The sequence below is a fragment of the Aureobasidium pullulans genome (genome assembly GCF_000721785.1).
Source record: "Aureobasidium pullulans EXF-150 unplaced genomic scaffold scaffold_17, whole genome shotgun sequence".
Lineage (NCBI taxonomy): Eukaryota > Fungi > Ascomycota > Dothideomycetes > Dothideales > Saccotheciaceae > Aureobasidium > Aureobasidium pullulans.
In genome coordinates, this window is record NW_021941037.1 from 495,878 (window position 1) to 519,415 (window position 23,538).

General features: G+C 51.3%; 10 protein-coding genes across 10 annotated transcripts; 5 read left to right on the top strand and 5 right to left on the bottom strand.

Moving 5' to 3' along the window:
• The first annotated feature begins 1,997 nt into the window (after window positions 1-1,997).
• On the top strand, window positions 1,998-5,381 carry M438DRAFT_367710 (plasma-membrane proton-e). The gene is made up of 2 exons (XM_029907983.1): window positions 1,998-2,514; window positions 2,666-5,381. The coding sequence occupies exons 1-2, from the start codon at window positions 2,070-2,072 to the stop codon at window positions 5,254-5,256; spliced, it is 3,036 nt and encodes a 1,011-aa protein (XP_029758031.1). The 5' UTR covers window positions 1,998-2,069; the 3' UTR covers window positions 5,257-5,381.
• M438DRAFT_383260 (uncharacterized protein) lies at window positions 5,132-6,216 on the bottom strand. The gene has a single exon (XM_029908933.1). The coding sequence runs from the start codon at window positions 5,840-5,842 to the stop codon at window positions 5,486-5,488; it is 357 nt and encodes a 118-aa protein (XP_029758032.1). The 5' UTR covers window positions 5,843-6,216; the 3' UTR covers window positions 5,132-5,485.
• A 1,900-nt stretch (window positions 6,217-8,116) lies between these two features.
• Window positions 8,117-9,352, top strand: M438DRAFT_337805 (uncharacterized protein; the record flags this gene model as incomplete). The annotated part of the gene is made up of 1 exon (XM_029904040.1): window positions 8,117-9,352. One exon carries the CDS (start codon window positions 8,117-8,119, stop codon window positions 9,350-9,352), a length of 1,236 nt encoding a protein of 411 aa, XP_029758033.1.
• A 438-nt stretch (window positions 9,353-9,790) lies between these two features.
• M438DRAFT_347921 (uncharacterized protein) lies at window positions 9,791-11,589 on the bottom strand. Its single transcript, XM_029906021.1, has one exon. It carries the CDS (start codon window positions 11,557-11,559, stop codon window positions 9,829-9,831), a length of 1,731 nt encoding a protein of 576 aa, XP_029758034.1. The 5' UTR covers window positions 11,560-11,589; the 3' UTR covers window positions 9,791-9,828.
• Window positions 11,590-11,754: 165 nt separating this feature from the next.
• On the bottom strand, window positions 11,755-13,030 carry M438DRAFT_324088 (uncharacterized protein; the record flags this gene model as incomplete). The annotated part of the gene is made up of 1 exon (XM_029903040.1): window positions 11,755-13,030. A coding segment is annotated over exon 1 (1,227 nt), but the record flags the coding sequence as incomplete, so codon positions are not given.
• Window positions 13,031-13,945: 915 nt separating this feature from the next.
• Window positions 13,946-14,734, top strand: M438DRAFT_399101 (uncharacterized protein; the record flags this gene model as incomplete). Its single annotated transcript, XM_029909398.1, has 3 exons — window positions 13,946-14,184; window positions 14,244-14,276; window positions 14,335-14,734. 3 exons carry the CDS (start codon window positions 13,946-13,948, stop codon window positions 14,732-14,734), a joined length of 672 nt encoding a protein of 223 aa, XP_029758036.1.
• A 1,724-nt stretch (window positions 14,735-16,458) lies between these two features.
• Window positions 16,459-17,865, bottom strand: M438DRAFT_337808 (uncharacterized protein; the record flags this gene model as incomplete). The annotated part of the gene is made up of 2 exons (XM_029904041.1): window positions 16,459-17,149; window positions 17,201-17,865. 2 exons carry the CDS (start codon window positions 17,863-17,865, stop codon window positions 16,459-16,461), a joined length of 1,356 nt encoding a protein of 451 aa, XP_029758037.1.
• A 391-nt stretch (window positions 17,866-18,256) lies between these two features.
• Window positions 18,257-20,205, top strand: M438DRAFT_367714 (ethanolamine-phosphate cytidylyltransferase). The gene is made up of 4 exons (XM_029907984.1): window positions 18,257-18,391; window positions 18,458-18,678; window positions 18,758-19,487; window positions 19,541-20,205. The coding sequence occupies exons 1-4, from the start codon at window positions 18,377-18,379 to the stop codon at window positions 19,886-19,888; spliced, it is 1,314 nt and encodes a 437-aa protein (XP_029758038.1). The 5' UTR covers window positions 18,257-18,376; the 3' UTR covers window positions 19,889-20,205.
• On the bottom strand, window positions 20,182-21,258 carry M438DRAFT_324098 (uncharacterized protein; the record flags this gene model as incomplete). The annotated part of the gene is made up of 2 exons (XM_029903041.1): window positions 20,182-21,070; window positions 21,135-21,258. 2 exons carry the CDS (start codon window positions 21,256-21,258, stop codon window positions 20,532-20,534), a joined length of 663 nt encoding a protein of 220 aa, XP_029758039.1. The 3' UTR covers window positions 20,182-20,531.
• Window positions 21,259-21,428: 170 nt separating this feature from the next.
• Window positions 21,429-23,446, top strand: M438DRAFT_302148 (uncharacterized protein). Its single transcript, XM_029902119.1, has 2 exons — window positions 21,429-21,581; window positions 21,633-23,446. The coding sequence occupies exons 1-2, from the start codon at window positions 21,485-21,487 to the stop codon at window positions 23,141-23,143; spliced, it is 1,608 nt and encodes a 535-aa protein (XP_029758040.1). The 5' UTR covers window positions 21,429-21,484; the 3' UTR covers window positions 23,144-23,446.
• Window positions 23,447-23,538: the final 92 nt, after the last annotated feature.

Sequence of the window (23,538 nt, forward strand, 5' to 3'; positions counted from 1 at the left end):
CAGGTTCGAATAGGCATAACCTGAACGTTGATGATACGCAGGTGCCATGCCGGTAGTCTGTGCAGACGTTGGAAATTGCGACTCTGCTGCTTCAATTGACTCTCTATCAAACGACGGTCTTTGGAAGGGCTACAAGACGGTGAGCTGGCAGAGAATACGATACACAGGTCAAGCAATTGGTAGAATGTACGTTGCAACGTCTGACTCGACGTCGATGGCAGTAAGCTTCGATTAAAATCTGGAGGAGGTGAAGTCGGGATTTCCTACTGCTCGCACATGATTGGTCGGGCATGTGCATTCGGCCCGTTAGAACCTCCAATTGAGAAACCGAAGAAGGGTTTGGTGGGAGAGAGAGAGAGAGCCCTTCCCGAATAGCAGGCGAAGTTTGCATGAGACCCGGCATTCTTGTCGTTCTCGACGATGCCGAAAGCCGACAGGTGGCAGGAAAGAGTATGCGCCCATGTGCGACATTTTTTGCTAGTTTCTTGAGACACGAACGGAGAATATCCGCGGCCAAGGGTGCACTCTACAATGACGAAAAGGCTTTGGCCGGGCATAGACGGGGAGCGATGGATAATACGGAAGGACTTGGTAGAGAGCTGTCTTGCACGTATCGGAACGTCCGTCGGAAGTGTCTAGCAACGGGCAACGGAGAATGAGGCAAACGTAGAATGTTGTGAGGCTGGCCGCTGGTGAGCTCGAAGAAGCATCAGACTCGGCTGGGCCCTCAGCTACAGCACATGGCTGGCTTGCCATGGATGTGAGAGTTTGAAGCTGTTCGCTGTCGAGAGATCTGTTTCAAAGACGTGCTAGCGCCAGAATAATGTTGGGGGCCCAAGTCTCGCAAAGGCTGGACAGTGGAGAGAGAAGGGCACGAGCCGGTTGCCATGACAGCCCTGCTTCCAGTCCGGGTTTGGTTGCGAAAGCCAATTTCCGTACTGCGGGAGCAGCCGATGATAGGGCCCGACACTTTGAAGACGACGCTGAATGTATGGAAGATGTTCTAGCTTACCACTTGCGAGATAGAATTGTCAGAGAGCGGTCAAAAGCGGAATGGAGAATGTTTGATGCGAACGACAGAAACGTGGCCAGCATAAGGCGAGCCAGGTCTGCAATTACCTCCTTTGCGCAATCGGGACCGAAAGATAGATAATATGAGCAACGATTTGATGGCCGTTCGATAAACGGGCAGATGACCGGCAATGGTGTATTATTTACCCCAAAGAAGGAGGAAAGAACCATAGACAGTAAATTGGGGGACAAACCGTCGACGAACTGCTTTTTTGGTGGGGACGTCATGATGGTCGGCGAGCAGGGGGAAGCAACTTTGTTTTACTAGGAGTCGCATGCTAGATGGCTAGTCACGGCAGAGAAGCAGCGAATCAAAATGATAGACAAATGGAAGAGGTTGGGCGAGGGCGGCAGAATTATGTCACGGAACATGCAGAGAAGTCGATAGGATGCGATGGACTAGGTAGGCTGTCGTGTGCTTGGATTGTGTGGTCTTGAGCGCAGGTTCGAGGCAGGAAGTTGCAAATTGAACAATTTGACAGGCCCAGCGGCGCACGTTGCCCAAAGGAGGACTGGTCAACGGTATTGTCTGGTCAGTAGAGCGGTTTCGCATAAGGCGGGCCAGTCGCACAACTAACGAGGGTCCGGTTAGCACGGCTGGGTGGGATTACGTCGGTGCGCCATGGATCGGCCTGGGATTGGGGTGGAGCTTGTTGGAGCGAGCGCGCTTGGTCTTGGAGGCCGGTGTTGATGTGAGGGCCAAAAATGCCTCACCAAAGCACGCAGGCCAACGCTTCACTGAAGGCAATTTGGCGACCGACTCACTGAGGCACGCCGGCCAGCCAACCCAGCGAATTGCAGTCCACGCTCGCGCACAGACGTCAGCGGCAGATTCGGCCACGGCCAAAATACAATCGAACGCTGGTCAGCCTTCCTTCAAAAGAGCCCATCCATCCCCATCTCAGATTCTTTCTTCCGTTCACGCAGGTGCTCACCCAGTCGACCGACCCCCACTCCTTCACCCATCGACCGCGGTCTGCCAGTGCAGCATCAGCAACATGTCGGAAACCAACCCCCCTCGTGTGTCCTTCAGCGACAAGGACCTCGAGAACGGCGCCCCCAACAACGACCGCGCCGCCTCTCGCAAGTGGTCGACCGCTCCCGGCGCCATTGAGGACCTCGACGAGTACACTGCTCTCCAAAAGTACATCTCCACTTACCGCGACCCCAAGGAGAAGGCTGCCGAAGAGGCTGCCAACGGCGGCGGCAACGCTGACGGCAAGCCCAAGAAGGGTTGGCAGTTCTGGAAGAAGAGCTCCGGCGCCTCTGTCGACGACGCCACCGTCGTCCCTGAGGAGTGGCTCGGCTCCGACATCAGACAAGGTGTCTCCAACCACGACGTCGAGTCCCGCCGCAAGCGCTACGGCTTCAACGAAATCTCCTCCGACAAGGAGAACATGTTTATTAAATTCTTGTCATTCTTTACTGGCCCTATTCTTTATGGTACGTTCTACTATCTCGCCTTGGCTTTTGCTTTTGCGTGCCGATCTGGCTTGGGGGCTTGCACTAGCTCTGCCCCGATGCCACCGCCCCCGCAAATTCCGCAAGCCAAATTCACAAAAATCAAAACACACGGCTAACCAATCGCGTGCAGTTATGGAACTTGCTGTCCTTCTCGCAGCAGGTCTGCGTGATTGGATCGATTTCGGTGTCATCATCGGTATTCTTGTGCTCAACGCCATCGTCGGTTGGTACCAGGAGAAGCAGGCTGCCGATGTCGTCGCCTCTCTCAAGGGTGATATCGCCATGAGAACCACTGTCGTCCGCAACGGCCAAGAACAGGAAATCCTCGCCCGTGAGCTCGTCCCCGGTGATATCGTCATCATCGAGGAGGGTTCTACCGTCCCCGGTGACGCCCGTCTTATCTGCGACTACGATGCCCCCGAGGATTTCGCCAAGTACAAGGAACTCCGCGAGCAACACGCCCTGAACCCTGAGGAGGACCCCTCCGGCTCTGAGGAGGGTGAGGGTGAGGAGACCGGTATTGCCCACCAAGGTCACCCCATCGTCGCTACCGACCAGTCTGCCATCACCGGTGAATCTCTCGCTGTTGACAAGTACATGGGCGATGTCGTCTACTACACCACTGGTTGCAAGCGCGGAAAGGCCTACGGTGTCATTGTCTGCACTGCCAAGCACTCTTTCGTCGGTCGCACTGCTACTCTCGTCGCTGGTGCCAAGGATCAAGGTCACTTCAAGGCCATCATGGACTCCATTGGTACGGCTCTTCTCGTCCTCGTCATGTTCTTCATCCTGCTCGCCTGGATCGGTGGCTTCTTCCGCAACCTTGGCATCGCTACCCCCGAATGGTCTGACAACACTCTTCTCCGCTACGCTCTGATTCTCCTGATCGTCGGTGTCCCCGTCGGTCTCCCTGTCGTTACCACCACCACTCTCGCTGTCGGTGCCGCCTACCTTGCTGAGCAACAGGCCATCGTCCAGAAGCTCACCGCCATTGAGTCCCTCGCTGGTGTTGATGTTCTCTGCTCTGACAAGACTGGTACTCTCACTGCTAACCAGCTTTCCATCCGTGAGCCTTTCGTCGCCGAGGGTCAGGACGTCAACTGGATGATGGCTGTCGCCGCTCTCGCTTCTTCCCACAACATCAAGTCCCTCGATCCCATCGACAAGGTTACCATCCTCACCCTCAAGCGCTACCCCAAGGCCCGTGAGATCCTCAAGGATGAGTGGAAGACCGAGAAATTCACCCCCTTCGACCCCGTCTCCAAGCGTATTACTGCTATCTGCACTCTCCGTGGTGACACCTACACTTGTGCCAAGGGTGCCCCCAAGGCTGTTCTTAACCTGACCGACTGCGACAAGGACACCGCCGACCTCTTCAGAGACAAGGCTACTGAGTTCGCCCGCCGTGGTTTCCGCTCCCTCGGTGTTGCCTACAAGAAGAACGACGAGCCCTGGATTCTTCTCGGTATGCTTTCCATGTTCGACCCTCCTCGTGAGGACACTGCCCAGACTATCATTGAGGCCCAGCAACTCGGTGTTCCCGTCAAGATGCTTACTGGTGACGCTATCGCTATTGCCAAAGAGACTTGCAAGATGCTTGCTCTCGGTACCAAGGTTTACAACTCTACCAAGCTCATCCACGGTGGTCTCTCCGGTGCTGCCCAGCACGATCTCGTTGAGAAGGCTGATGGTTTCGCTGAGGTCTTCCCCGAGCACAAGTACCAGGTCGTCGAAATGCTCCAACAGCGTGGTCACTTGACTGCCATGACTGGTGACGGTGTCAACGACGCTCCTTCGCTCAAGAAGTCTGACTGCGGTATCGCTGTCGAGGGTTCCACCGAGGCTGCCCAGGCTGCCGCTGATATCGTCTTCCTTGCCCCCGGTCTCTCCACCATCGTTTTCGCCATCAAGACTGCCCGCCAGATTTTCCAGCGTATGAAGGCCTACATTCAGTACCGTATCGCCCTCTGCTTGCACTTGGAGATTTACCTCACTTTCTCCATGATCATTATCAACGAGACTGTCCGTACCGACCTCATCGTCTTCATTGCCCTCTTCGCCGATTTGGCCACCGTCGCCATTGCCTACGACAACGCTCACTCTGAGCAGCGTCCCGTCGAGTGGCAGCTTCCCAAGATCTGGATCATCTCCGTCATCCTCGGTGTCCTTCTCGCTACTGGTACCTGGATCGTTCGTGGTACTCTCTTCCTCCGCGAGGGTGGTATCGTCCAGAACTTCGGTTCCGTCCAGGAGATCCTCTTCCTCGAGATTGCCCTTACTGAGAACTGGCTCATCTTCGTCACCCGTGGTGGCAAGACCTTCCCCAACTGGCAGCTCATCCTCGCCATTCTTGGTGTTGACGCCCTCGCCACTATCTTCTGTCTCTTCGGTTGGTTGTCTGGTGACCCGCAAAACACCTCTCCTCCTTCCGCCTTCTACCCCAACGAGCGTCTCGATGGCTGGACCGACATTGTCACCGTCGTTGTCGTCTGGGCTTATTCCATTGGTGTTACCATCATCATCGCCATTGTCTACTTCCTCCTCAACCAGATCCCCTATCTCCAGAACCTCGGTCGCAAGAACCGCAACTTGCACGACACCAAGATGGAGAACATCATCGCTGCTCTCTCCAAGATTGCCCTCGTTCACGAGAAGGATGATGCCACTGGTGGTGACCGCTGGCTCCTTGCCGCTAAGACCGAGGATGATGATGAGGATTAGATCATGCTTTGATGCTCATTTCGCCGGAGTTCTTTATTAATTTTTCTTTTCTTCTTCTACATAAAGTGTTTATACCACACACACTGCCCTTAGACGCAGAATAATACCCAAACCAAAATCATTTCAAAAAACTACATTTATTCCAGTGTCTTGTGATTTTTTCTGCAATAATTGTTTTGATAATTTTGTTTGAAGCTGTTTTCCCTTGGTCAAATCTCAGAAACGACGGTCAGCAACGTCTGGCGTCCCACTTGGTCCAATTGTGATCAGCAAAACGTGACGAGTTTCCTTTCATCCTCCGTCGATGGACATCGTATCGAACATCCATCGGGAAAAATGAAACACTCGAGAAAATTTTTCGCGTCCCTTTATCGGCGACGGCGAGTCGGCGTCTCGCATCGTACCTGCCCAGTGCTCGACGAGCCGACAAAAGTTGTCTCTCCCCGAGGTCTTTTTTGTTACGTGAAGAATTGACTTGTCCCGCAATTGATAAAAAGTGTGGATGGGCCCCGTGGAGAGAAGCTAGAACGACATGGCCCCGTGGAGTTATCTGCGGGCTGCTCGCGGCCTTACTTCGTAGTCTCATCCTCCCGCTGGTCAGCAAAATCAACGACACTCAATACGAACCACCAAGAGGCACCCGAAACATGACACGATGGGTTTCTTTTTCCAAACGAGCGATGAGCGTTTAGACAGCACCAAGGGCTTTGCAAAAGATCGGCCAGACCGACCGTTTGCGATACACATGTATCTTTCGTATGTTCCATCGAAACCGCTCTTCTCGCAAGTCTCAGTGCCAATGGGCCAACTCCAAGTTGTTTAACCAGATTAAGCAGCATTCAAAGTCGAATGCATGATTGAAGTTTAACCACCGGCAGCCGCGACATGCACAAACCTCGACACAAGCAGTAGCAGATAAATCCCCGGACCGACTCTTTCTCGTCCCAAGAAAATATTCCAACTCACTCTCATATGCTTGTCGTTCTTGTTCACTCAAGTCGACTTGTCTCCCTGCCTTGGCTTCTATGCTGGTTTGAGACGAGGTATTTTCTGACAAGTCTTGGTATTCTGGCTTGACCATCCCGATGCCGAGAGATCGATTTTTTTTACGGACGAAGAGGCGCTTTCGTCAGACTACTGCAAAGAATGGTCAACACGGGCCGACGCCCAGGCAAACTCTGGGAGCCCCAACCACCACACACCTTCAGCTTGATTTGACTTTTCCCACCCCGGGCACAACGATTTATGGTTCCTGTCACACCTCACAAATACTCTCTTGGCTTTGTCTGCAGCGCTGTTGTTTCCGTATGCGATGCGATGCCAATATATCGCCTAGAGACTTGTAACCCGCATCCCCAACCTCTCTGTCTCCGCAATTGCCCGTAACATCCTCCCTGCGTCTGGTATGCGAAACAAGCGATGAGACGTGCATGGTCTCCAACCTCCTCCATACGATCTACGGATGTGTTGGGGATGCGGAGAGGTCGGTATGGCGGAGGTCTTGGCTGTAACTGACAAGAGTCTTAGGAGGGTTACTCAAACCTCACATCATCTGTGATGCGTCTCACCGCAGGATGGCTGAAGGGTATGCATGAGTTTGATCTTCGTGCTCCGGAGTCCTTGCTTGACTTTCTTGTCGTTGTCTTCATCACTGTCTCCTGCATCACGTTCCAATCTCGAGTGTCTATCACAATGCCAGAGGTTGACTTGGCAGACGGCTGCTCATCAAGGATGGCGCTTGCCAAACCGGAGTAGAGGCGACTGGGTTTGACATGAACACTTGCGTCGCAGCATAATACTTGGAGTCGTCTGTTCGGTAATGTGGTTGAAATAGTATATTTCCAGACACGGCTGATGACACGCGAGCACACCACGAGCTCTTGACAAATGATTCTCTACCGTAATATTCCCATGTCCGCCATCTGGAAGAGGTCAACATCATCTTTAAAGCTCAAGGACACTTTACTGGTCAAAGAAAGAGGATAGCGATGGTCTCAAGCAAACTTAAAGTTCCTGCCATCAGACGTCGAAGCTAATCTGTATACGGAAGTACTGCATTGGAAAAATCACCACCGTGGTCACCGAGTCTGGATCGCCACGCTGTGACAACTCGTTCAAATCATACATACATGAGCTCGGCCATTAAAAAGTCGCAGTGATACACAAACACCTGAGAGCCCACCTCTTGTCGACCGCTGAAGTTGTATCGGATCATGGAAGCATCACCATATGTGGCTACCGATACCAACACAGCAGGCTGCGATACCCTCATTTGATACAAGCATACGGTTCGGAGTCCGTCACCAGCTCGTAGCCGGCGAAGCTCAAAGGCAGAGCAGAATGTCCTGTGAAAGACATGGACGAAGGCCGTTGAGTTCGTGTAAGTTCAATTTATCTGGATCTGCTTTGCGCTTGCTTGATGATGGGGCGAGCGATATTGTGATGAAGCAAATGGCACGGGTAGTCTGGAAACATGGAGTCCAAAGTTCTGGTTTTGGATCACTCGAAAATATTGAAATGAGCAGGAAAAGATTTGCACCAGTGATTCGGCCTCCGTGTCCCTTATACGCGGCTACTCGACAAGCATAGTTATTCAAACCTCCGAACTTGTTCATTGGAACTGATGATCTCAAAGTAGTAGGTCCACCTTGAGGTTGTTACGACGAGCTTCTCCGCACCTTCCTCCACTTTGGACCCATCAACAGCTATCTTGACTTTTGTCAACGATCAATCAATCAATCATGCCACTTACCAACAGCCTTGTAAGCTGCCCAGTCATTGGGATTCAAAAGCTCGATGTTTCTGCTTTGTACTTTCTACTTTCTATCTCCCCTTCTCTTGCACACTTTCTGCAGCAGAGATGAAGCTCTATCAGTTGTTCCTTCCATGGCTGGTAGCCCTTGGTGCTGTCGCAGCACAATTGCAAGTCTCAAGGAAACCTGATGCCTCGGCTTCTCCCCAACAGTCGAGCATCGGATACCAATACAGCACCCTTCTTACAAGCATAATTCGCCAGCCCGATCTGGGCCTCCCTAATACCGCTACCGACACCGCTACCGACAACCAGAACGAGCTTGACGCCGCAGACTCCGACTCTGACGACAGCGATTCTGAACATGCTGCTGATGGCCAAGCCGACATGCTCGATGCCGACTACGACTCTGATGACACCGATCCCGAACTCGTTGCTTCCGCCAGCAGCGACAAAGGCCACCCTAAGAAGCACGATCCCGACGACGATGAAGATGGCGACGACAAGAAGGAAGAGAAAGAAGAGAAGAAAGAGGAAAAAAAGGAGAGAAAAGAAGCGAAGAAGAACGCAACCAGAGTGAAGTGGTACAAGCAACCTGACTGCAAACGTCCTAGTCGCAGATCGCATAAGCGGATGCCTCTGGGTGAATGTAGGAAAATGCACAAGGTAGCGGCTTACAAGTTCAAGGGGTCGAAGAAAAAGCACGGCAAGAAGGATAAGGACGACGACGACGATGCTGATGTCGAGTACGGTACCAATTGTACGATGAAATTCTACAACGACAAGAAATGTCAGAATCAAGTGTTTATTCACAGTGGTCCTGTAGATACTGCCGCTGGCTGCATCAACATCGGACGTACTGATAACGATAATCCCGACGGGAAGAAAGAAAAGAAGGAAAAGAAACGCAAGATTTGGTCTGCAATGCTCACTTGTGGAGACGAGGACGACGACGACAACTCGAGCAACTCAGTTGGTTCTAGCCTGTCAAGGACTGCTGCTGGTGTATCCAAAACTACCGGCCTCGCGTCAACAAAGGCTTCAGGCACCAAGAAGGGATCAAAGACCTCATCCGGAGTCTACCCTACCGAGTCTGACAAAAACGACGACGAGGATTCTGATGCTGAAGATGAGGAGCCAGCTACTGAAGTGAAGGAGCCAACTACCACAAAGGCTGGCATCAAGAAGTCATCAAAGATATCCCTCACGGCCGAACCTACCGAAACGCACAAGAGTGACGACGAGAGCGACAAGGAGCCAGGTACTGAAGACAAGGATTCAGACTCTGGATGGAAGGAGCTGGAACCCGAAGACAAGAAGCCCGACGACGACACCCCGAACTAAAATCTGACATCGACACTCACTTCCAGCGGCCGACTGCGATTCGCACACCCACCTAATGTTTATGCTTCCAACTGCCGGCTCGACGACATTCACCATCGATTATCAACATTCATTCAACACTACATCAGACTTTGACCTTCAACACTCATTCAACATCCAAGACAAGCCGATCATGTCTTACTAAAAAGTACATCATGTAGATACGTATAATTAATAAAACAATCGCGACATTGAACATTCGTTCCTATTCCACTCTTTTGCTCGAGTACGTTGTCGTTGCCTTGGATGCAGATGGGCCGCAGATCTCGGCTTTCGCAGCCGACTGTCGATTTCGAGGAACGGGTTCATGAATCGACGAGCACTCTCGAGTACTGGAAGGAGCCTTTTTATGGCTGTGACAATACCTGTGAGGCAATGGGAGCATTGTGTGGAACATGGCTATCATTATTGCTTATTATCTATTACCTCCAACTCAACTACAAAAACCTCATACTACCCGCATGAGACGTCGAAGTCGCCAACACACCAGCAGAAATACCATGTCCCTGAGGAACATTTTCGACTGCATCCTCCCATTCAGTATCATCGGTGTTTGCCTTGTTCTTGTCTCCGGTTTCCTCGACTTTAGCCATCGAGCTGCTGATTCTATTCCCTGCCTCTACTTGCACAAGACTCTTGCGTCCACGCATTTGCCTCGCGCCGCTGAAGCTATCGTTACTGACCAACTTGCTCAATTGATCTTCATCTCTATTCTCCTTGTCCTCGTCGAATTTACTCTTGAGTCTTTGCTTGCGGCCCTTGATACCAGAAGCACTGACACCGCTAAGCGTGACTCGCAATGGCGATGGCGAGCGAGAGGCAAGATTTCCAGAGCTGTTGCGATTGAGTCGGTCTGCCCATTTGCGACGTGCGGCTTCGCGGCTGTCGCTGGCGGTGCGGAGGATACTGCTTGGAGGTGGCGTTGGTGAGGCTTCTCCTGGCCGTACCCATGTGCGTTGATGGCGTGGTAGTTCCATTTCTACCGCGTATTCGGCGTATTGGGCTGCTGCTCGGGCGTCTGAGTTGTCGCGGGAGAGTGAACTGCTGGTGTCTGTTGTTGTCCAGTTATCTGCTGTGTTCGCTGGAGGTAAGGTAGGGCTGTTGTTGTTGGTAGCGCGGACTGGGGACGGAGTGATGGCTCGAGGGAGACCAGGAGGGAAGATGTGTGGACCAGAGACTAAGCGGCGTGGATTACGAGCCGGTGGTTCGAGGAGTGATGAGGAGGTAGTTTGTCGACGTACACTGGGACTACCTTTAATCGAGCCGAGATTGCTGTATAGGCCCATATTTGAGGATCGTCGTGATGAGGCGAACAGCACTGGACTCATCACGCCACTGCTCGCTCTATTACGGATGAAAGATTGCCGTTTCTCAGCAAGAGGTCTGCGATCGACGACACTTTCAGACCGACTGACTAGACGAATACTCCGACGTTTCTCTGCTTCTGTCAGAGCACGCCGATTTTCTGTTTCTGTAAGAAGTACCGCAGGCATTATGCTCGAATTCCTGTTCGAATTGGAATCTAGATAGTCCGATGGCTTGGTCGAAAGTATGCTGGTGCCATGCGTGTTGAAAGATCCTCGGCTGCTTCGGTCTCTTGTGATGGAGAAGGTGCTACTCAACCGGCTCTTTCTGTTTGGACGACGTATCACTGTGCCCCGCGTTGTGATGCCCAAACCTGGATGCCAGCTCTTGATCAATCTGGATGCACGTTTGCTAGGAGATAGTCTTCCAAACTCGGACAATCGTTGGCGTGAAGCTCGGATGTTTTGTCTTGCCAATTCTGTTGCTGCTGAATAGCTGTGATGTGGCGTGTGTGTAGTCCCCGAGTCTCTGCCCCAGACAGGAATATTGGAGTCTGCTTGTATGGCTGCTTCTCCATCACCAAGAGAGCTAACGACAGACAATTTACTCTGGCGTGCATCTCTGCCTCCAAGGAAATGTCTCGGCTTCACCGGTGGTTGCATCGGCATAGGTAGGTCGACCTCAAGTTGTGGTGGCTCATCCGGAGAGTGCTTGACGGGTGACCCGATGAACTTCTCCTCATCGTGGTTGTGATCTACCATCATCGGCTCCTGGTCGCCATATGGCACGATCGGTCTAATGTCGCCCTTTTCTATCTTTTTACGAGGTTCTTTTTGCTTTCTCCTACGGCGACAACACAACATCGCAATGGCAAAGAACAGAGCCAGAACAGCCAAGCATCCAATCACGATACCCACTATAATCCCAGCAGTCATGCTTCTGTCTTTTGATGGAGCCGCTGAGGATGTGACGGAGGGTGATGAAGTTGAGGTCGGGATTGGTGTCGTGCTTGTAGTTGATTGGCTGGTGGATAGACTACCAACAACTGCAGCCGCCTTCAGGTTTATGAAGAAAGTCTGTGTTTCAGAGTCAGAGGCGGATGAAGCAATCAATGTCATTGTGTCTGCGGAAGCCTTGGCCGTGGCTGGTGGGGTGCCTTCAAGCTGGCGTTTGCTCGCATCATAAGCTAGCCATGACGACGCGTTCCCAACATCAAGCTCGATGTTCAAATCACTTTGACTGAACAGAGAAGGTGCGAGTGTGTAGCTGAACGGTTTGCCAGCGGTCGCTGTCAAGTTGCCAATCTCGTGGTCAAACAGCGAAGCATTCGCTGAGCGAAGAAAAATATTCTTGACCGCCGTATCACCATATGTGTCTGTCACAGTGATGGATATCGTTTGCGACGTGAAGTCTTGCGGAGGTGTTCCTTTCAATTCGAGGGAGCTGTTCTGAAAGGTGAGCCACTCTGGCGCTTTTGCTACCGCACGTTGAATTTGGCTGTCAGACACCTGTCCACCATTTATTTGCAGTTGTCTTCGAAAAGGTCCCAAGGTGACCGACTCTTCCGGCGTAACGGTGATGTTCTCTGTCTGAGTGTCGAATGCTAGCTGGTTACTGCTGATAAGCAGGCTGAAAGTAGTTGTTGCTCCTGCAAAGCCAGCCACGTCAGAAGCAATAAAGTCGACACCGTAAGTCTGCGAGCCGGTGACCAGGACGGGAGTCATGCCCCAAAATGTCAGAGAACTGCTATCAAACTTTAACCAGGACGGTAGTGGTGTTCGGTCGGCCATTGTCGCATAGTAAGATTTGATCGTTCCCGGGTCGCCAAAGAGGTCATTCGAGAACGTGATGGCAAAGGCAGTTGAAGGTTGCAGTAGTAATGTCGCTGGACCCGACAGTGGTCCTGACCTCGCGAGGTCCGATGAGATGTTGCCTGCCAGAGTAGGGGCACGATTGCTAGCCACTACTAAAGTACAGTCCATGTTGGCCGATCCATCGTTCCCCGTCGCAACGATTTTAAAAACGTTTGGTCCAGTATTTCCTTGACCAGGCGTACCATACAATGTCCGAGTCGTGCTTTCCAGACTCAACCACGCCGGCGCACTCAACAGGCTGTAGACCAGAGTGCTGCCATCGCCAGAGACGAAGGTAGTGGGAGCGAGTTGGAAAGCGTAGGCTTCATTTGCTCGTGCAACAGATGGAACCTGTGAGTTGAAAGGAAATGCGACTTGTGGTAACGCCGATGCCAGCGTGTTGAAGAGTACCGAGAAGAGTAGGCCGCGCATTATCCCGTAAGTCGCTCGAGGCGGTGACAATCTGCACCTCGTTGCGGACAGCATAAAGGTTGTCGTAAGTCAGGTCCTGTTGTGCAGAAAGGCGATATTGTGACTGCACGGGCGAGGGCCAACTCACACTCATTCATCAACCACCTGTACAGCCACTAAACACGCTCTCAACGCGCGAAGACGTGTATAGCGATTTGACATATCCTTGCGTACCGGGCGGAGGAATGGCACTTTGAAGAATGAACGAGGGTGGGCTGGAATCTGTGTGCTGGGAAGCAAGGGGTAGTGTTGAGCGATACCACACCTAAAACCTGATCAGAAGACAAGAGTTCGATCGCCCATTCGCACAAGAATCTATGGCGAGTTTGGTCGGCATTCTGGATTACCGTAAATTCCATATTGACTTTTCAAGACTGGGAAGTACTATCTTGTCTGACAAGAGGCATTTGAAGCCTCGATAGATAGGGTTGATAGATACCACGCGACCACACTCAAGGCCATTGTCTTCATATCGATACTGACCCGAGACACATGCCTACCTGAGTGAGGAATGTACTCCTCCTCGTATAGTGGTATACCAAGTACTTACCATGTACTTGGAGAAAACAAGTCGAAGGTAGTACCACATCATTGTGGACGATGCTTGTAGAGATCGCGTCGGATCTTGCCTGTATACAGGCCACCATCGCAAGTTTCTTCTGACACTTCAAAAAAGAGATACTCTTGACTCGAGCTGCGAGTGCCGAATTGATGTTCAGAATTGTGGATGGGTGAAAAGGAAGGTCGTAGTGAGGGAAAGAACGCGTCCCGAGGCTGATCTCAAAGCAAAGGGTCTAGAAGCCAACAGCCACAGCAGCTCTAGCCTAATCCTTCCACTTACTATCTACCACATACAACCCTCACCGACGGCAAACCCATTCTCTTTTGAACACATAATCATCCAGAAACACAAAATCGCCCAATCATGTCATTATCAGACGACGAAAGAAATGGCGTGTTCGGAATTGGAGAAGAACTCGTCCCAGTGCGTGAGCTAAAGCAAGCTGGCGTCATGGAGCTGGACTTTGATGGATTGCTAAGCACACCCCTGAGATTGGAAGAAGATCTCAAGAAGGGCTGTGGAGGCATGCTATGGCCTGCTGGGATGGTGATGGGAAAGTACTTGATGAGACAAGATCGGAATACGTTCATGGACAAGTCGATGTTTGTGAATGCCAAGAAATATGGTACAGGGATCATGGTATACTGACTGAATTGTGTAGAGTCGAACTCGGCGCTGGAGGCGGTCTTGTTGGGTAAGTGATGTTAAATTTTGATACTTCTGGTCAGTTTGACTAATCTTGATATGAACAGTCTTGCTGTTGCCCTAAAGTTCCAACCAGATCAACCTCTACAAATCACCGATCAAATACCCATGTTCGCCTTGATGGAACGAAATATCGCACTCAACGACTTGCAGGACCGAGTCAAGCCATCAATATACGACTGGGGTGAGGCGGTTCCGGAAGGTATACCTCAACATCCAGACATCATTCTTGCGGCAGAATGTGTCTACTTCGAACCCGCGTTTCCTCTTCTACAACAAACCATGAAGGATCTCATTGGCCCGAACACAGTCTGCTACTTTTGTTTCAAGAAGAGGAGAAGAGCAGACATGAACTTTGTCAAAGTCATGAAGAAGATGTTTGTGGTTGAGCCCATCGAGGATGATCCTGATAAACCGAAATGGTCAAGGGAGAATCTACATTTGTGAGTCTACCCATCAACATATACCAAAAGTCCGCTAACCTGTCTCAAAGCTTCAAGGTCACTCTCAAGAAGAAGAAGGTATGAGTACAGAGCCACTCAAAAATGATTCAAGGAAGTTTCTTGGACATAGAGCCGTTCAAGAAGCCGCAACCTACAGAAAGAAGCACAGGGGGCTGGAGGCAAGAGAGAGGCAATCACCTACGGACAGAAGTCCTCATGATCCCGGAAAACCCCCAACGATAGCATTCATCAAGCGGCAACAGATCGTTGAGAGCCATGCTGGCCAAGAAAGGACAGAAGTACACATCGATGTGAAAAAAGGAAGACCAGCTTGATCAAGAAAAACCAAACGACAAAGCACACATGGGAAAGTATAAAGCAAATCAAGAGTACAGTATCCATATCAACGCACTCGCTCGCTATCATCCTCATACATCATCAAAATCATAAAAACCATAAGACCAAACATCATCAACACGTACAGCCCGTCACCTCATACACAACACACCCATAATCCCATACCAACCACCCTTACAACCCACAACCTTACGCATCCCCTCAACCCTCAATCTCGCTCCTCTCCCCCTCATCATCCTCCCTCCCCACCCTCCCCCCTCCTCTAACAAAAATCTTCTTTCTTCTTCTCTTCAACTCTGCCAATTTCAAATTCCTCCTTCTCCCACACCTGACACACCTACACCCAAAACTCCTGTCACAATTCCTCCTACCACCCACCCTCGGCAATCTCAAAAACTTCCTATCCTGTTTCCCCACCACCTCACCCGCATCCACATATTCCACTGCCGTAAGCGTTATTGCAGGTGCGAGAGGCAAGGCAGAGTTGAGAATGATATCCGGGTCCGGGGATGTGGGTGTGAGGGTCGAGAGTGGGAGAGCAGGAGAAGGTGGTGTAAATATCGCTGTCGAGGGTTTGGAAGTCCGTAAACAGGAATGCAAGAATTGGAGAAGGTTTGTGCGGTAGATTGTTGGGTTTATTATGAAGTAATTGTCGTGGTGTGAGATGTGTGGGTGTATTATATCGAGTGGCATAATATTCGATTCCAATATTTCTTCTTTTTTTGTAATTTGTTTGTGATTCGGAAGTTGGTGAGATAATTGTTTCGTGTAAAGTGTTTGGCAAGATGCGAAGAGGTGTAGATGGGTCGCCTTATGTTGTAAATGTGGGTGGCCTTGTTCGTTGTGGACGTCGTGGAATGCCAGCGGTTGCGTAGTATGGAGCAACCGAAGCTTGCTGGAACAATGGTGAATGCGGTGGTGTTATACTTCCGGGTACCGTTTTTGTGTTGCAAGGATCTGGAATTATGACGAAGATTCGAGCTGCTCGTCAAAGACAATACATGAGAATTGATTGATGGACGATGTTTGAGGAAGCAGAAAATTAAAATGTTGTCAAGGCAGAAGCGGTGTGGGTGGAAGATTTGACAGGCACCAAAACAAGACTCACCGAGCTTTCAAAGACAAGTGGAATTCCACGTCGACGTCAGAGGTAGTCTGAAGATGTGCAATTGATACTAAAAATGGGGTATAGAAAGGACAAAGATATAACAAGAAACAAGAGAAGTCGTGAAGTCGTGACTTCTCGGCCGTCGAAGAATATCAAACTCCCGACGCCATCGCTCGATAGACAACCACCCAATCATTATTCTAATAGACGTTCTCAAAAAAGGCAGCAAGTGCTCCTGCGAGATGCAGAAGAAGAAGAAATCATTACATCAACCCTCCTAGAACCAGTCTACCGAGTCCGCCTATTTCAGAACGGACTTCGCGGCGAGTGGTGTCGCCCAGCTCTTGAACGGCATTCTGCACCAAGACCTTGCGCAGAATTTTGTCTGCTTTGCCAAAGGCTTCACCCACACCGGGGCCTACAGACTCTGTGTTCGGCAGGAGTTGGACAACTCCAGAGTATGTGTCAATCAGGATATCCGCTAATGTTGCAAAGGCGGTGTGGAAATCCGGATCAAAGGGCAAGGAAGGTGTTTGCAGATAGGTAAACTCCGGCATGTTGCCAGAAGATACGGGAGGTAGAGGCAGGGAGTCCAGTTGGGCGCTTTCAACAGATTCGGAAAGACTCTCAATGGCAGCACTGCTAGATCTGCGACCTTTGACACCACGCATGCCGCTCTTGAACATGGCGCCCATGCGACCACGGGCACCTACTGAACCATCGGGGTTGTTGAGTTGTTGATAAGTATCGTACTCTGCGAGAAGAGCAGCGAGAGAACGCAGGTAGTCGAGTGGATTGTCCGAGTTCATATCGAGAAGAGGAGGTATGGAGGTACCGAGGAGGAGGTAATTCGAAGCACGGCGACCAAGCTTAGAGTAGTGCATGGACGGAAGTTGGTTGAGGTTGGAGGGTGTGTAAAGGAGGGTATTGAAGTAGTAGAGGTGACCTTCATGTCTGGATTTTGTCAGCGCATTGGACTTGGAGGGAGAAATGATTGCGACGCACACTTTGCGAAGATACTCCAGAGTAGCTATGCGCTTGCGGCATGTGTCATGTATGTGGTTCAAGAGAGCGGCAGGAACGAAGCTGGTTTGAGGAGCTTGGGTTGTATTTGACGGGACCAGATTAAGGGAACTACCATTGGTGGCATATGATGTCAACGAAGGACGGTCTGTCTCTGAGCGCTTGAGACCATGGCTGAAAGGAGTGGCCAGCATGGAGAAGGGAGTCTTGGGAACAGGCTCAGCAAGACTGTGTTGGCGATCGCGCGAGAAGCTATCCGACGACTTTTGTGGACTCAATGTGGTGTTGAAGGGCGGTTTGATCGTGTGAGTGGCATTGGCACTAATGGAACGACTTTGACGATGCAGGCGGATGGGAGAGCGGGATGGAACGGCTATGGACGAGCCTCGGGCCTTGTGGTGATGTATCGACGACTGCGACTCGTGGGAGCGAAGGGATGCGCTGCGACGAATGTCTCCTTCGGCGATTGAGGAAGGGAGCGATATGACCGACGAATCTCTGCGCGCTGTCGGAGATAGTTCTTCGCTGACTGGCGGCGAGATGGGCGTGATGGAAGTGCTTTCCTTGCGTGACGACTTCTTGCTTGAAAACAGCGACGGCTTCCTTCCAAAGATGGAAGCACTGGGAGCTGGCGACGGGTCGGGCATCTCTCTCTTTGTCCCTGGACCCCTTGACGTTTAGACTCTTTAGCCCTGCTAAGTTCCAACGGACAATTACTCAGGGGTGGACCCTGTATGCAGTACGCATCAAGCAGATCGAGAGATGTACTCGACAGGAGGCCGGCCGTGCTGCGCTGCGACTACTGAATGACTACAAAATCAGCCTTCTAGGACATGGAACCAGAGTAATCTTCTATCTTGGCGTGTCAAATCTCCCACGCGAGCAAGGAATCTAGATGTAGGCAAAAGACGTGGTAGAAGGGACTTGGTTTGGTGAAACGATCGTTTCCGCAGAGCCCCTGGATCCAATCATCCAAGACGGAATCCTCGCCGTCATCCGAGCGCCAAAACTCCCCCACCTTCAATCTAATCCGCGCCTGCCCCACCACGTGCTTGTTGATGTTGACGGGAAGGTGCAGCTCACTCGCTCGACTCTCGACTCTCGACTCTCGATTCTCTCTTCTTGTGCAACCCGACAAGTGATAGCATATTCGTAACCATGTCTTCCACCGAGGTACACGATGACAACTCATTGCCCAACGCGCCTACGTAAACCTCAGAGACGCTGACCGTCTCGCAGAGCATTCCAGCTCCTGGTAAGTGGCCCGTCGACCCTCAAGAAGACATCCCAATCAGCGACGATCGCGTCTGGGTGGATGGCTGCTTCGACTTTGCCCATCATGGTCATGCTGGCGCCATGCTCCAAGCACGTCGTCTGGGAACCGAGCTTCTTGTTGGTGTTCACTCCGATGAGGCCATTCTCGAAAACAAAGGTCCTACAGTCATGACTCTGGATGAACGGTAAATACTCGACATTTCCTGCACTCCGTATTGCTGCATACTGGGCTGTGTCTGTGCGAAGCTGAACTGTCTCGTCTAGCTGTGCTGCTGTCGACGCATGTCGCTGGGCCACAAAGTCCATTCCTCACGCCCCTTATGTGACTTCCCTACCTTGGATCTCCCACTACGGCGCCAAATATGTCGTTCATGGAGACGACATTACTTCAGATGCCAATGGCTACGACTGCTACAGATTCGTCAAGGAGGCCGGCCGTTTCAAGGTCGTCAAGCGCACACCTGGTATAAGCACGACCGATCTTGTTGGTCGTATGTTGCTGTGCACAAAATCACACTTCATCAAGGACCTTGATGCTTTGCTGGAGGGCCAAGAAGGCCCAGGCGGAGAAACGGAGAGAAAGAGCACAGGAGAGGACATGAAAGAGAGAATCAGGGAATACGCGACCGATGAGTCTGGCAACAACCCCTTGGTCGAAGTCTGGAGTTGGCGCTCTGCACACTCCAACCAACAACACTTCCACCAGAATGGCTCCTTCCTCAAGAAGGTCAACGGAACTTCACCACTGCCCGGTCAGAAGGTCATTTACGTTGATGGTGGCTTTGACCTTTTCTCGACTGGTCACATCGAGTTTCTCAAACAGGTCGTCGAGACTGAAGAGAAGCAAGCCAAGCAAACCGGATGGGACAAGGAATTCAGTCCCATCTATGTTGTCACAGGTGTCCACAGTGATGAAGACATCAACGATTACAAGGGTATCAACTACCCCATCATGAACATTTTCGAGCGTGGTCTATGTGTCCTGCAATGCAAGGTTAGTATCGTCTCAACCCACATATCTGCACCCAATACTTATACAAACCACAGTATATCTCGTCTCTCATCTTCATGGCACCCACAGTTCCCAGCAAAGCCTTCCTGGAATCATTACCCTACTCAGTCCAAGCAGTCTACCACGGCCCCACAGTCTCAGCACCTCCTGGTGAAGACTTCTACACCGACGCAAAGGAAATGGGTATTTTCCGCGAAATCTCCTCACACCCATACTCGCAAGTCAACTCAGACTCCATCGTCAACCGCATTCTTAAGAGCAGAGAGTTGTACGAGGAACGTCAACGCGTCAAGGGCGTCAAGGGTATTGGAGAAGAGGCCGTGCGCAGAAGAGAGGCGATGGAAAGGGAGAAAGCAGAGAAAGACAAGGCCGCGCGCGCATAAAGAGGTGACGTCGGAACCACAGTAATAAAAGTCTTCTTCCCCAAACCTTGATCTTTGTGCAACAGGCTCTCGGCGGCCAAGGTTCATCTTTTCCAAAGGCCTGTTGCATTTCAACAAGGTGTCGAATGAATACTCTTTCCAGCAAGTCGACACATAGACGAGAAGCGTTGACAGACTTCAACATATACTAATCATCCTTATGTCGGAGAACGAGGAACGAGCAAAAAGGCAGACGGGTCAGGGACGCTATTGCTTTCTTCGGGTACATGGATGCCTAGCGGGAGTATGAGAGAAAAAAAAGGCAGAAGTTCACGGTGTAGTCCTTTATGGTGATTGATGCAAAGTGTTCTTTGCGTTTGGAGGAGAAGTAGGTTTGCAGGGGGGTGCTTGTACTTATAGCTAATGCAAAAACACTCTCTAGCTTGGGGAACGGGGTTGCTCATATTAGAATGCTTCTACTTCCAATTATTACTAGCAAGCTTGTTTGGCTGCGATATGGAAGTTCATTGGCGTGGTTTGTGGTGAAAGAAGAAGGATGTAGGATGTTCTAGATTCCTGCATGATGGACATGTCACTCTGTTCGAAGATCAAGCGTAACGGATAGCAAAAAGTTTAGCATTTTTTGAAGAAGAGAAAACATCATCTAAGTAAGCTTCTGCTTGATGAAGAAGTTTCTAAGGTGAGAAAGCTGCCATGCGCAGGTGACACCCAAGATTGCCAACTGAACAAGAGTCCAGCGAACAACACGGGCATTGGTGTGCTCAGACATGTTTCTGAATTCGGCCTCGCGCTCTCTCTGGAAGACCTGCTCCTTTCTGATATCGCTGAGTCTGGCGTTCAGGTCCTTGACTTTTGAGACTATGTCGTTGAGCTTGTGCTTGTCGTCGCTCTCGATGCGGGAGGTTTCGCCAATGGCCATGTCGACTTCGAGCTTGATGTTTCCGGCCGAGGAGCCGCCTGCGAGCCAGCCTTGGGCAGAGGGGACGTTGGTGGGGGTGAAGCAGATGCGGTGGTCGCCAGAGTCGGCGGCGGAGAAGGTGAAGCGGCCCTTTGAGTTGCCGCGCTGGGAGACGATGCGGTGGTCATTGTCGAAGATTTCGTCGACGCTGATGTAGAGGCCCATGTCGGGGTTGGCTTCGTATTTACGGCTTTGCTCGTTCCATTGTGTGGCGGTGTAGTGACCTGTGATTATTCTGTTAGGACTGTATTCTGGGAGCAGAAATCATAGACAGGACAATGAACTCACCGACTACCAGGGTGTCCTTGGGGAGCTCCTCAAAGAAGCACTTTTGGGAGGGGCCGTCGATGTAGAAGTAGAGGGCCTGGGTCGGCAGCATCAGAGCCGCAAAGGCAAGCACCGAGAACAGCATCGAGTGCATTGTGAGGGTCGTTATTCGTGATAGACAAGATGTGATAGATAAAAGGACAACAGTGCAACATGCCCCTAAACATGAAGGCCAGCTCCAGCGGTCGTTCGCCAAGAAGTGTGGAGCGCTCGCCGCAACGCAGAAGCACCAACTGCGACATCTTCACGCGACGACGACATTTCGATTCTCATCAATTAATTCCACCTTCACAGCCACGGATTAGTTCAACATGTCGGCACAGGATATGCGCGACATGCTGGGTCTGACGGGCGATGTCGCTCGTCCGCCGCCTTTGAAGAAGCATAAGACGGTCGAGAAGCGTTCACGTCAGTCACATTTCTGCCCAACTCAATGCGCCGCATGCTAATTGAATGCAGTGGAAAAGGGAATTGCCCGTGAGGTCTCGGCCTTGATGGGTGAACGCGCTCCACCGATTGCTATGATTCAGGTCCAACCCAAATACAAGCAACGTCCTAGAAGATCTCAAAAAGTCGCTCCCTGGGAATGGCAACCCTTCAACAACTCAGCAAGAGAGGACGGTCTTGTTCTACACCACTGGCAGCGCAAAATTACTCCCAGACCTCGCCCTCAATCTGGACAACAGCCCCAAACAGAGTCGGAAGCCGATGGAGAGAAACAACCCGAGCCTGAACAGCAAGAGAAGGAATATCAGTACGCCAGATACAACGTCCAGATCGAGACTCCCACATACGATCAGTCCTTGTACGATACCCAGCTACAAGACTCGAGTTGGACAAAGGCAGAGACGGATTACTTGCTGGAAACTGTGAAGGAATACGGTCAAAAATGGGCCGTCATCTGGGATCGCTACGAATACCAGCCTGAGCCTGCAGAGAAAGGTGCAGAAGCACCGGAACCGACATCTCGCTCGATGGAAGATCTCAAGGCTCGCTACTACTCCGTCAGCGCAAAGGTTCTAGTCGCCGAAGCGCCCATCTCATCCATGACCGGCCAGCAGTACAACTTGTACTCCACCTTGACTGGTTTCGACCCCGTAAAGGAAACTTCGCGCAAGAAGCTTGTCTCGGGCCATCTTTGCCGTTCGCAACTCGAGGTCGACGAGGAGAATGTCTTGCTAGCCGAACTGCAACGCATCATGATCAGCCAGCAACAATTGGAGAATGAACGCAAGGAGATCCGCGATAGACTCGAGTATCCCTCAACAAGCAACACCACAGGAGCGCAATACAGCACATCGCAGCAATTGGGTTCCCTCTTCCAGCAACTCCTCCAAGCCGACCGCATGAAGAAGGACCGCAGACTCAAGGCCCTAAACGACACCCCCGGCAGCGGTCCTAACACATCCGCACAGATCCAATCTGCCGCAGGTGCAACCTCTGGTCACCGCGACAGCATCAGCAGTGCCACCGGTGCCCGCAAGGCAGGCGGTCGCGACTCCATCGCTGGCGGCTCAGGCACAGGCATAGACCCCACCGCCCGCGCCCTCACATCCCACTCCGCTCAACGCTACTTCGTCACCCAGCACGACCGCCTCAGCAGTGGTGTCTCATTCGCCTCTGAGCGTCTGCACCGCGCCCGCCATGCCAAAACCAACGCCCAGAACGAGAAAATCTCCGCCATCCTCAACCACCTCCGCATCCCTGACATCATCCCCCTGCCCACCCAACGCGTTATCGAAGACTTTGAAAAGCTGATGCAAAAGGTGCATTTGCTCTTGGACATGCGTAAGGTCGCCGACAAAGAGGTTCAGGAAATCAGAGTCAAGGAGGCCGAAAAGAAGGTCAAGGAAGGAAAAGACAGTGGCGGTGTCAAGGAAGAGAATGATGAGGCAAAGGCTGGTCAGAAGAGAGATGCCAGTGTCATGAGCGATAGTGCTCAGACTGCTACCAAGAGACCTAAGAATTAACTTGGAGCCAAGTTCTGTAGCTAGACTTATCACAAGGTCTTTTGGAGAGAGATTTATGAAGAAGTGGTAGATTATGACTTGTAATCAGAATGTATCACCACTTTGATTTGGCTGTTTGGAAGTGCTGTGTTGTATCTGTCTACTTATCTTGTAGAAAACTCCTTCCTTGTGGGAAACAGACATGTTGTTTCAAATTTGGAATGAACGATCACTCCCATCGGACAAACCAAAGACTAAATAAAACACAACTGCAAAAGGACACAATGCTTTTCGAACCTGAAAGACCATCCATCGAGAGCTCCCCCCTTTCTTCCTCACTCTCATCGAACAAACCAGAGGCTAAACCATATCTGTCAAAAGACATGATGCTTTTCAGATCAGTGATGGCCTCCAGT

Excerpts from the sequence above, each read along its gene's own strand:
- M438DRAFT_302148 (XM_029902119.1), top strand. The coding sequence starts at position 21,485 with ATGTCGGCACAGGATATGCGCGACATGCTGGGTCTGACGGGCGATGTC. Across the intron at positions 21,582-21,632 it reads GACGGTCGAGAAGCGTTCAC|TGGAAAAGGGAATTGCCCGT; the intron begins GTCAGTCACATT and ends AATTGAATGCAG.
- M438DRAFT_367710 (XM_029907983.1), top strand. The coding sequence starts at position 2,070 with ATGTCGGAAACCAACCCCCCTCGTGTGTCCTTCAGCGACAAGGACCTC. Across the intron at positions 2,515-2,665 it reads TACTGGCCCTATTCTTTATG|TTATGGAACTTGCTGTCCTT; the intron begins GTACGTTCTACT and ends AATCGCGTGCAG.
- M438DRAFT_347921 (XM_029906021.1), bottom strand. The coding sequence starts at position 11,559 with ATGTTGTGTTGTCGCCGTAGGAGAAAGCAAAAAGAACCTCGTAAAAAG.
- M438DRAFT_367714 (XM_029907984.1), top strand. Across the intron at positions 18,679-18,757 it reads GTCATGACTCTGGATGAACG|CTGTGCTGCTGTCGACGCAT; the intron begins GTAAATACTCGA and ends TGTCTCGTCTAG. Across the intron at positions 19,488-19,540 it reads TATGTGTCCTGCAATGCAAG|TATATCTCGTCTCTCATCTT; the intron begins GTTAGTATCGTC and ends TACAAACCACAG.
- M438DRAFT_383260 (XM_029908933.1), bottom strand. The coding sequence starts at position 5,842 with ATGAGACTACGAAGTAAGGCCGCGAGCAGCCCGCAGATAACTCCACGG.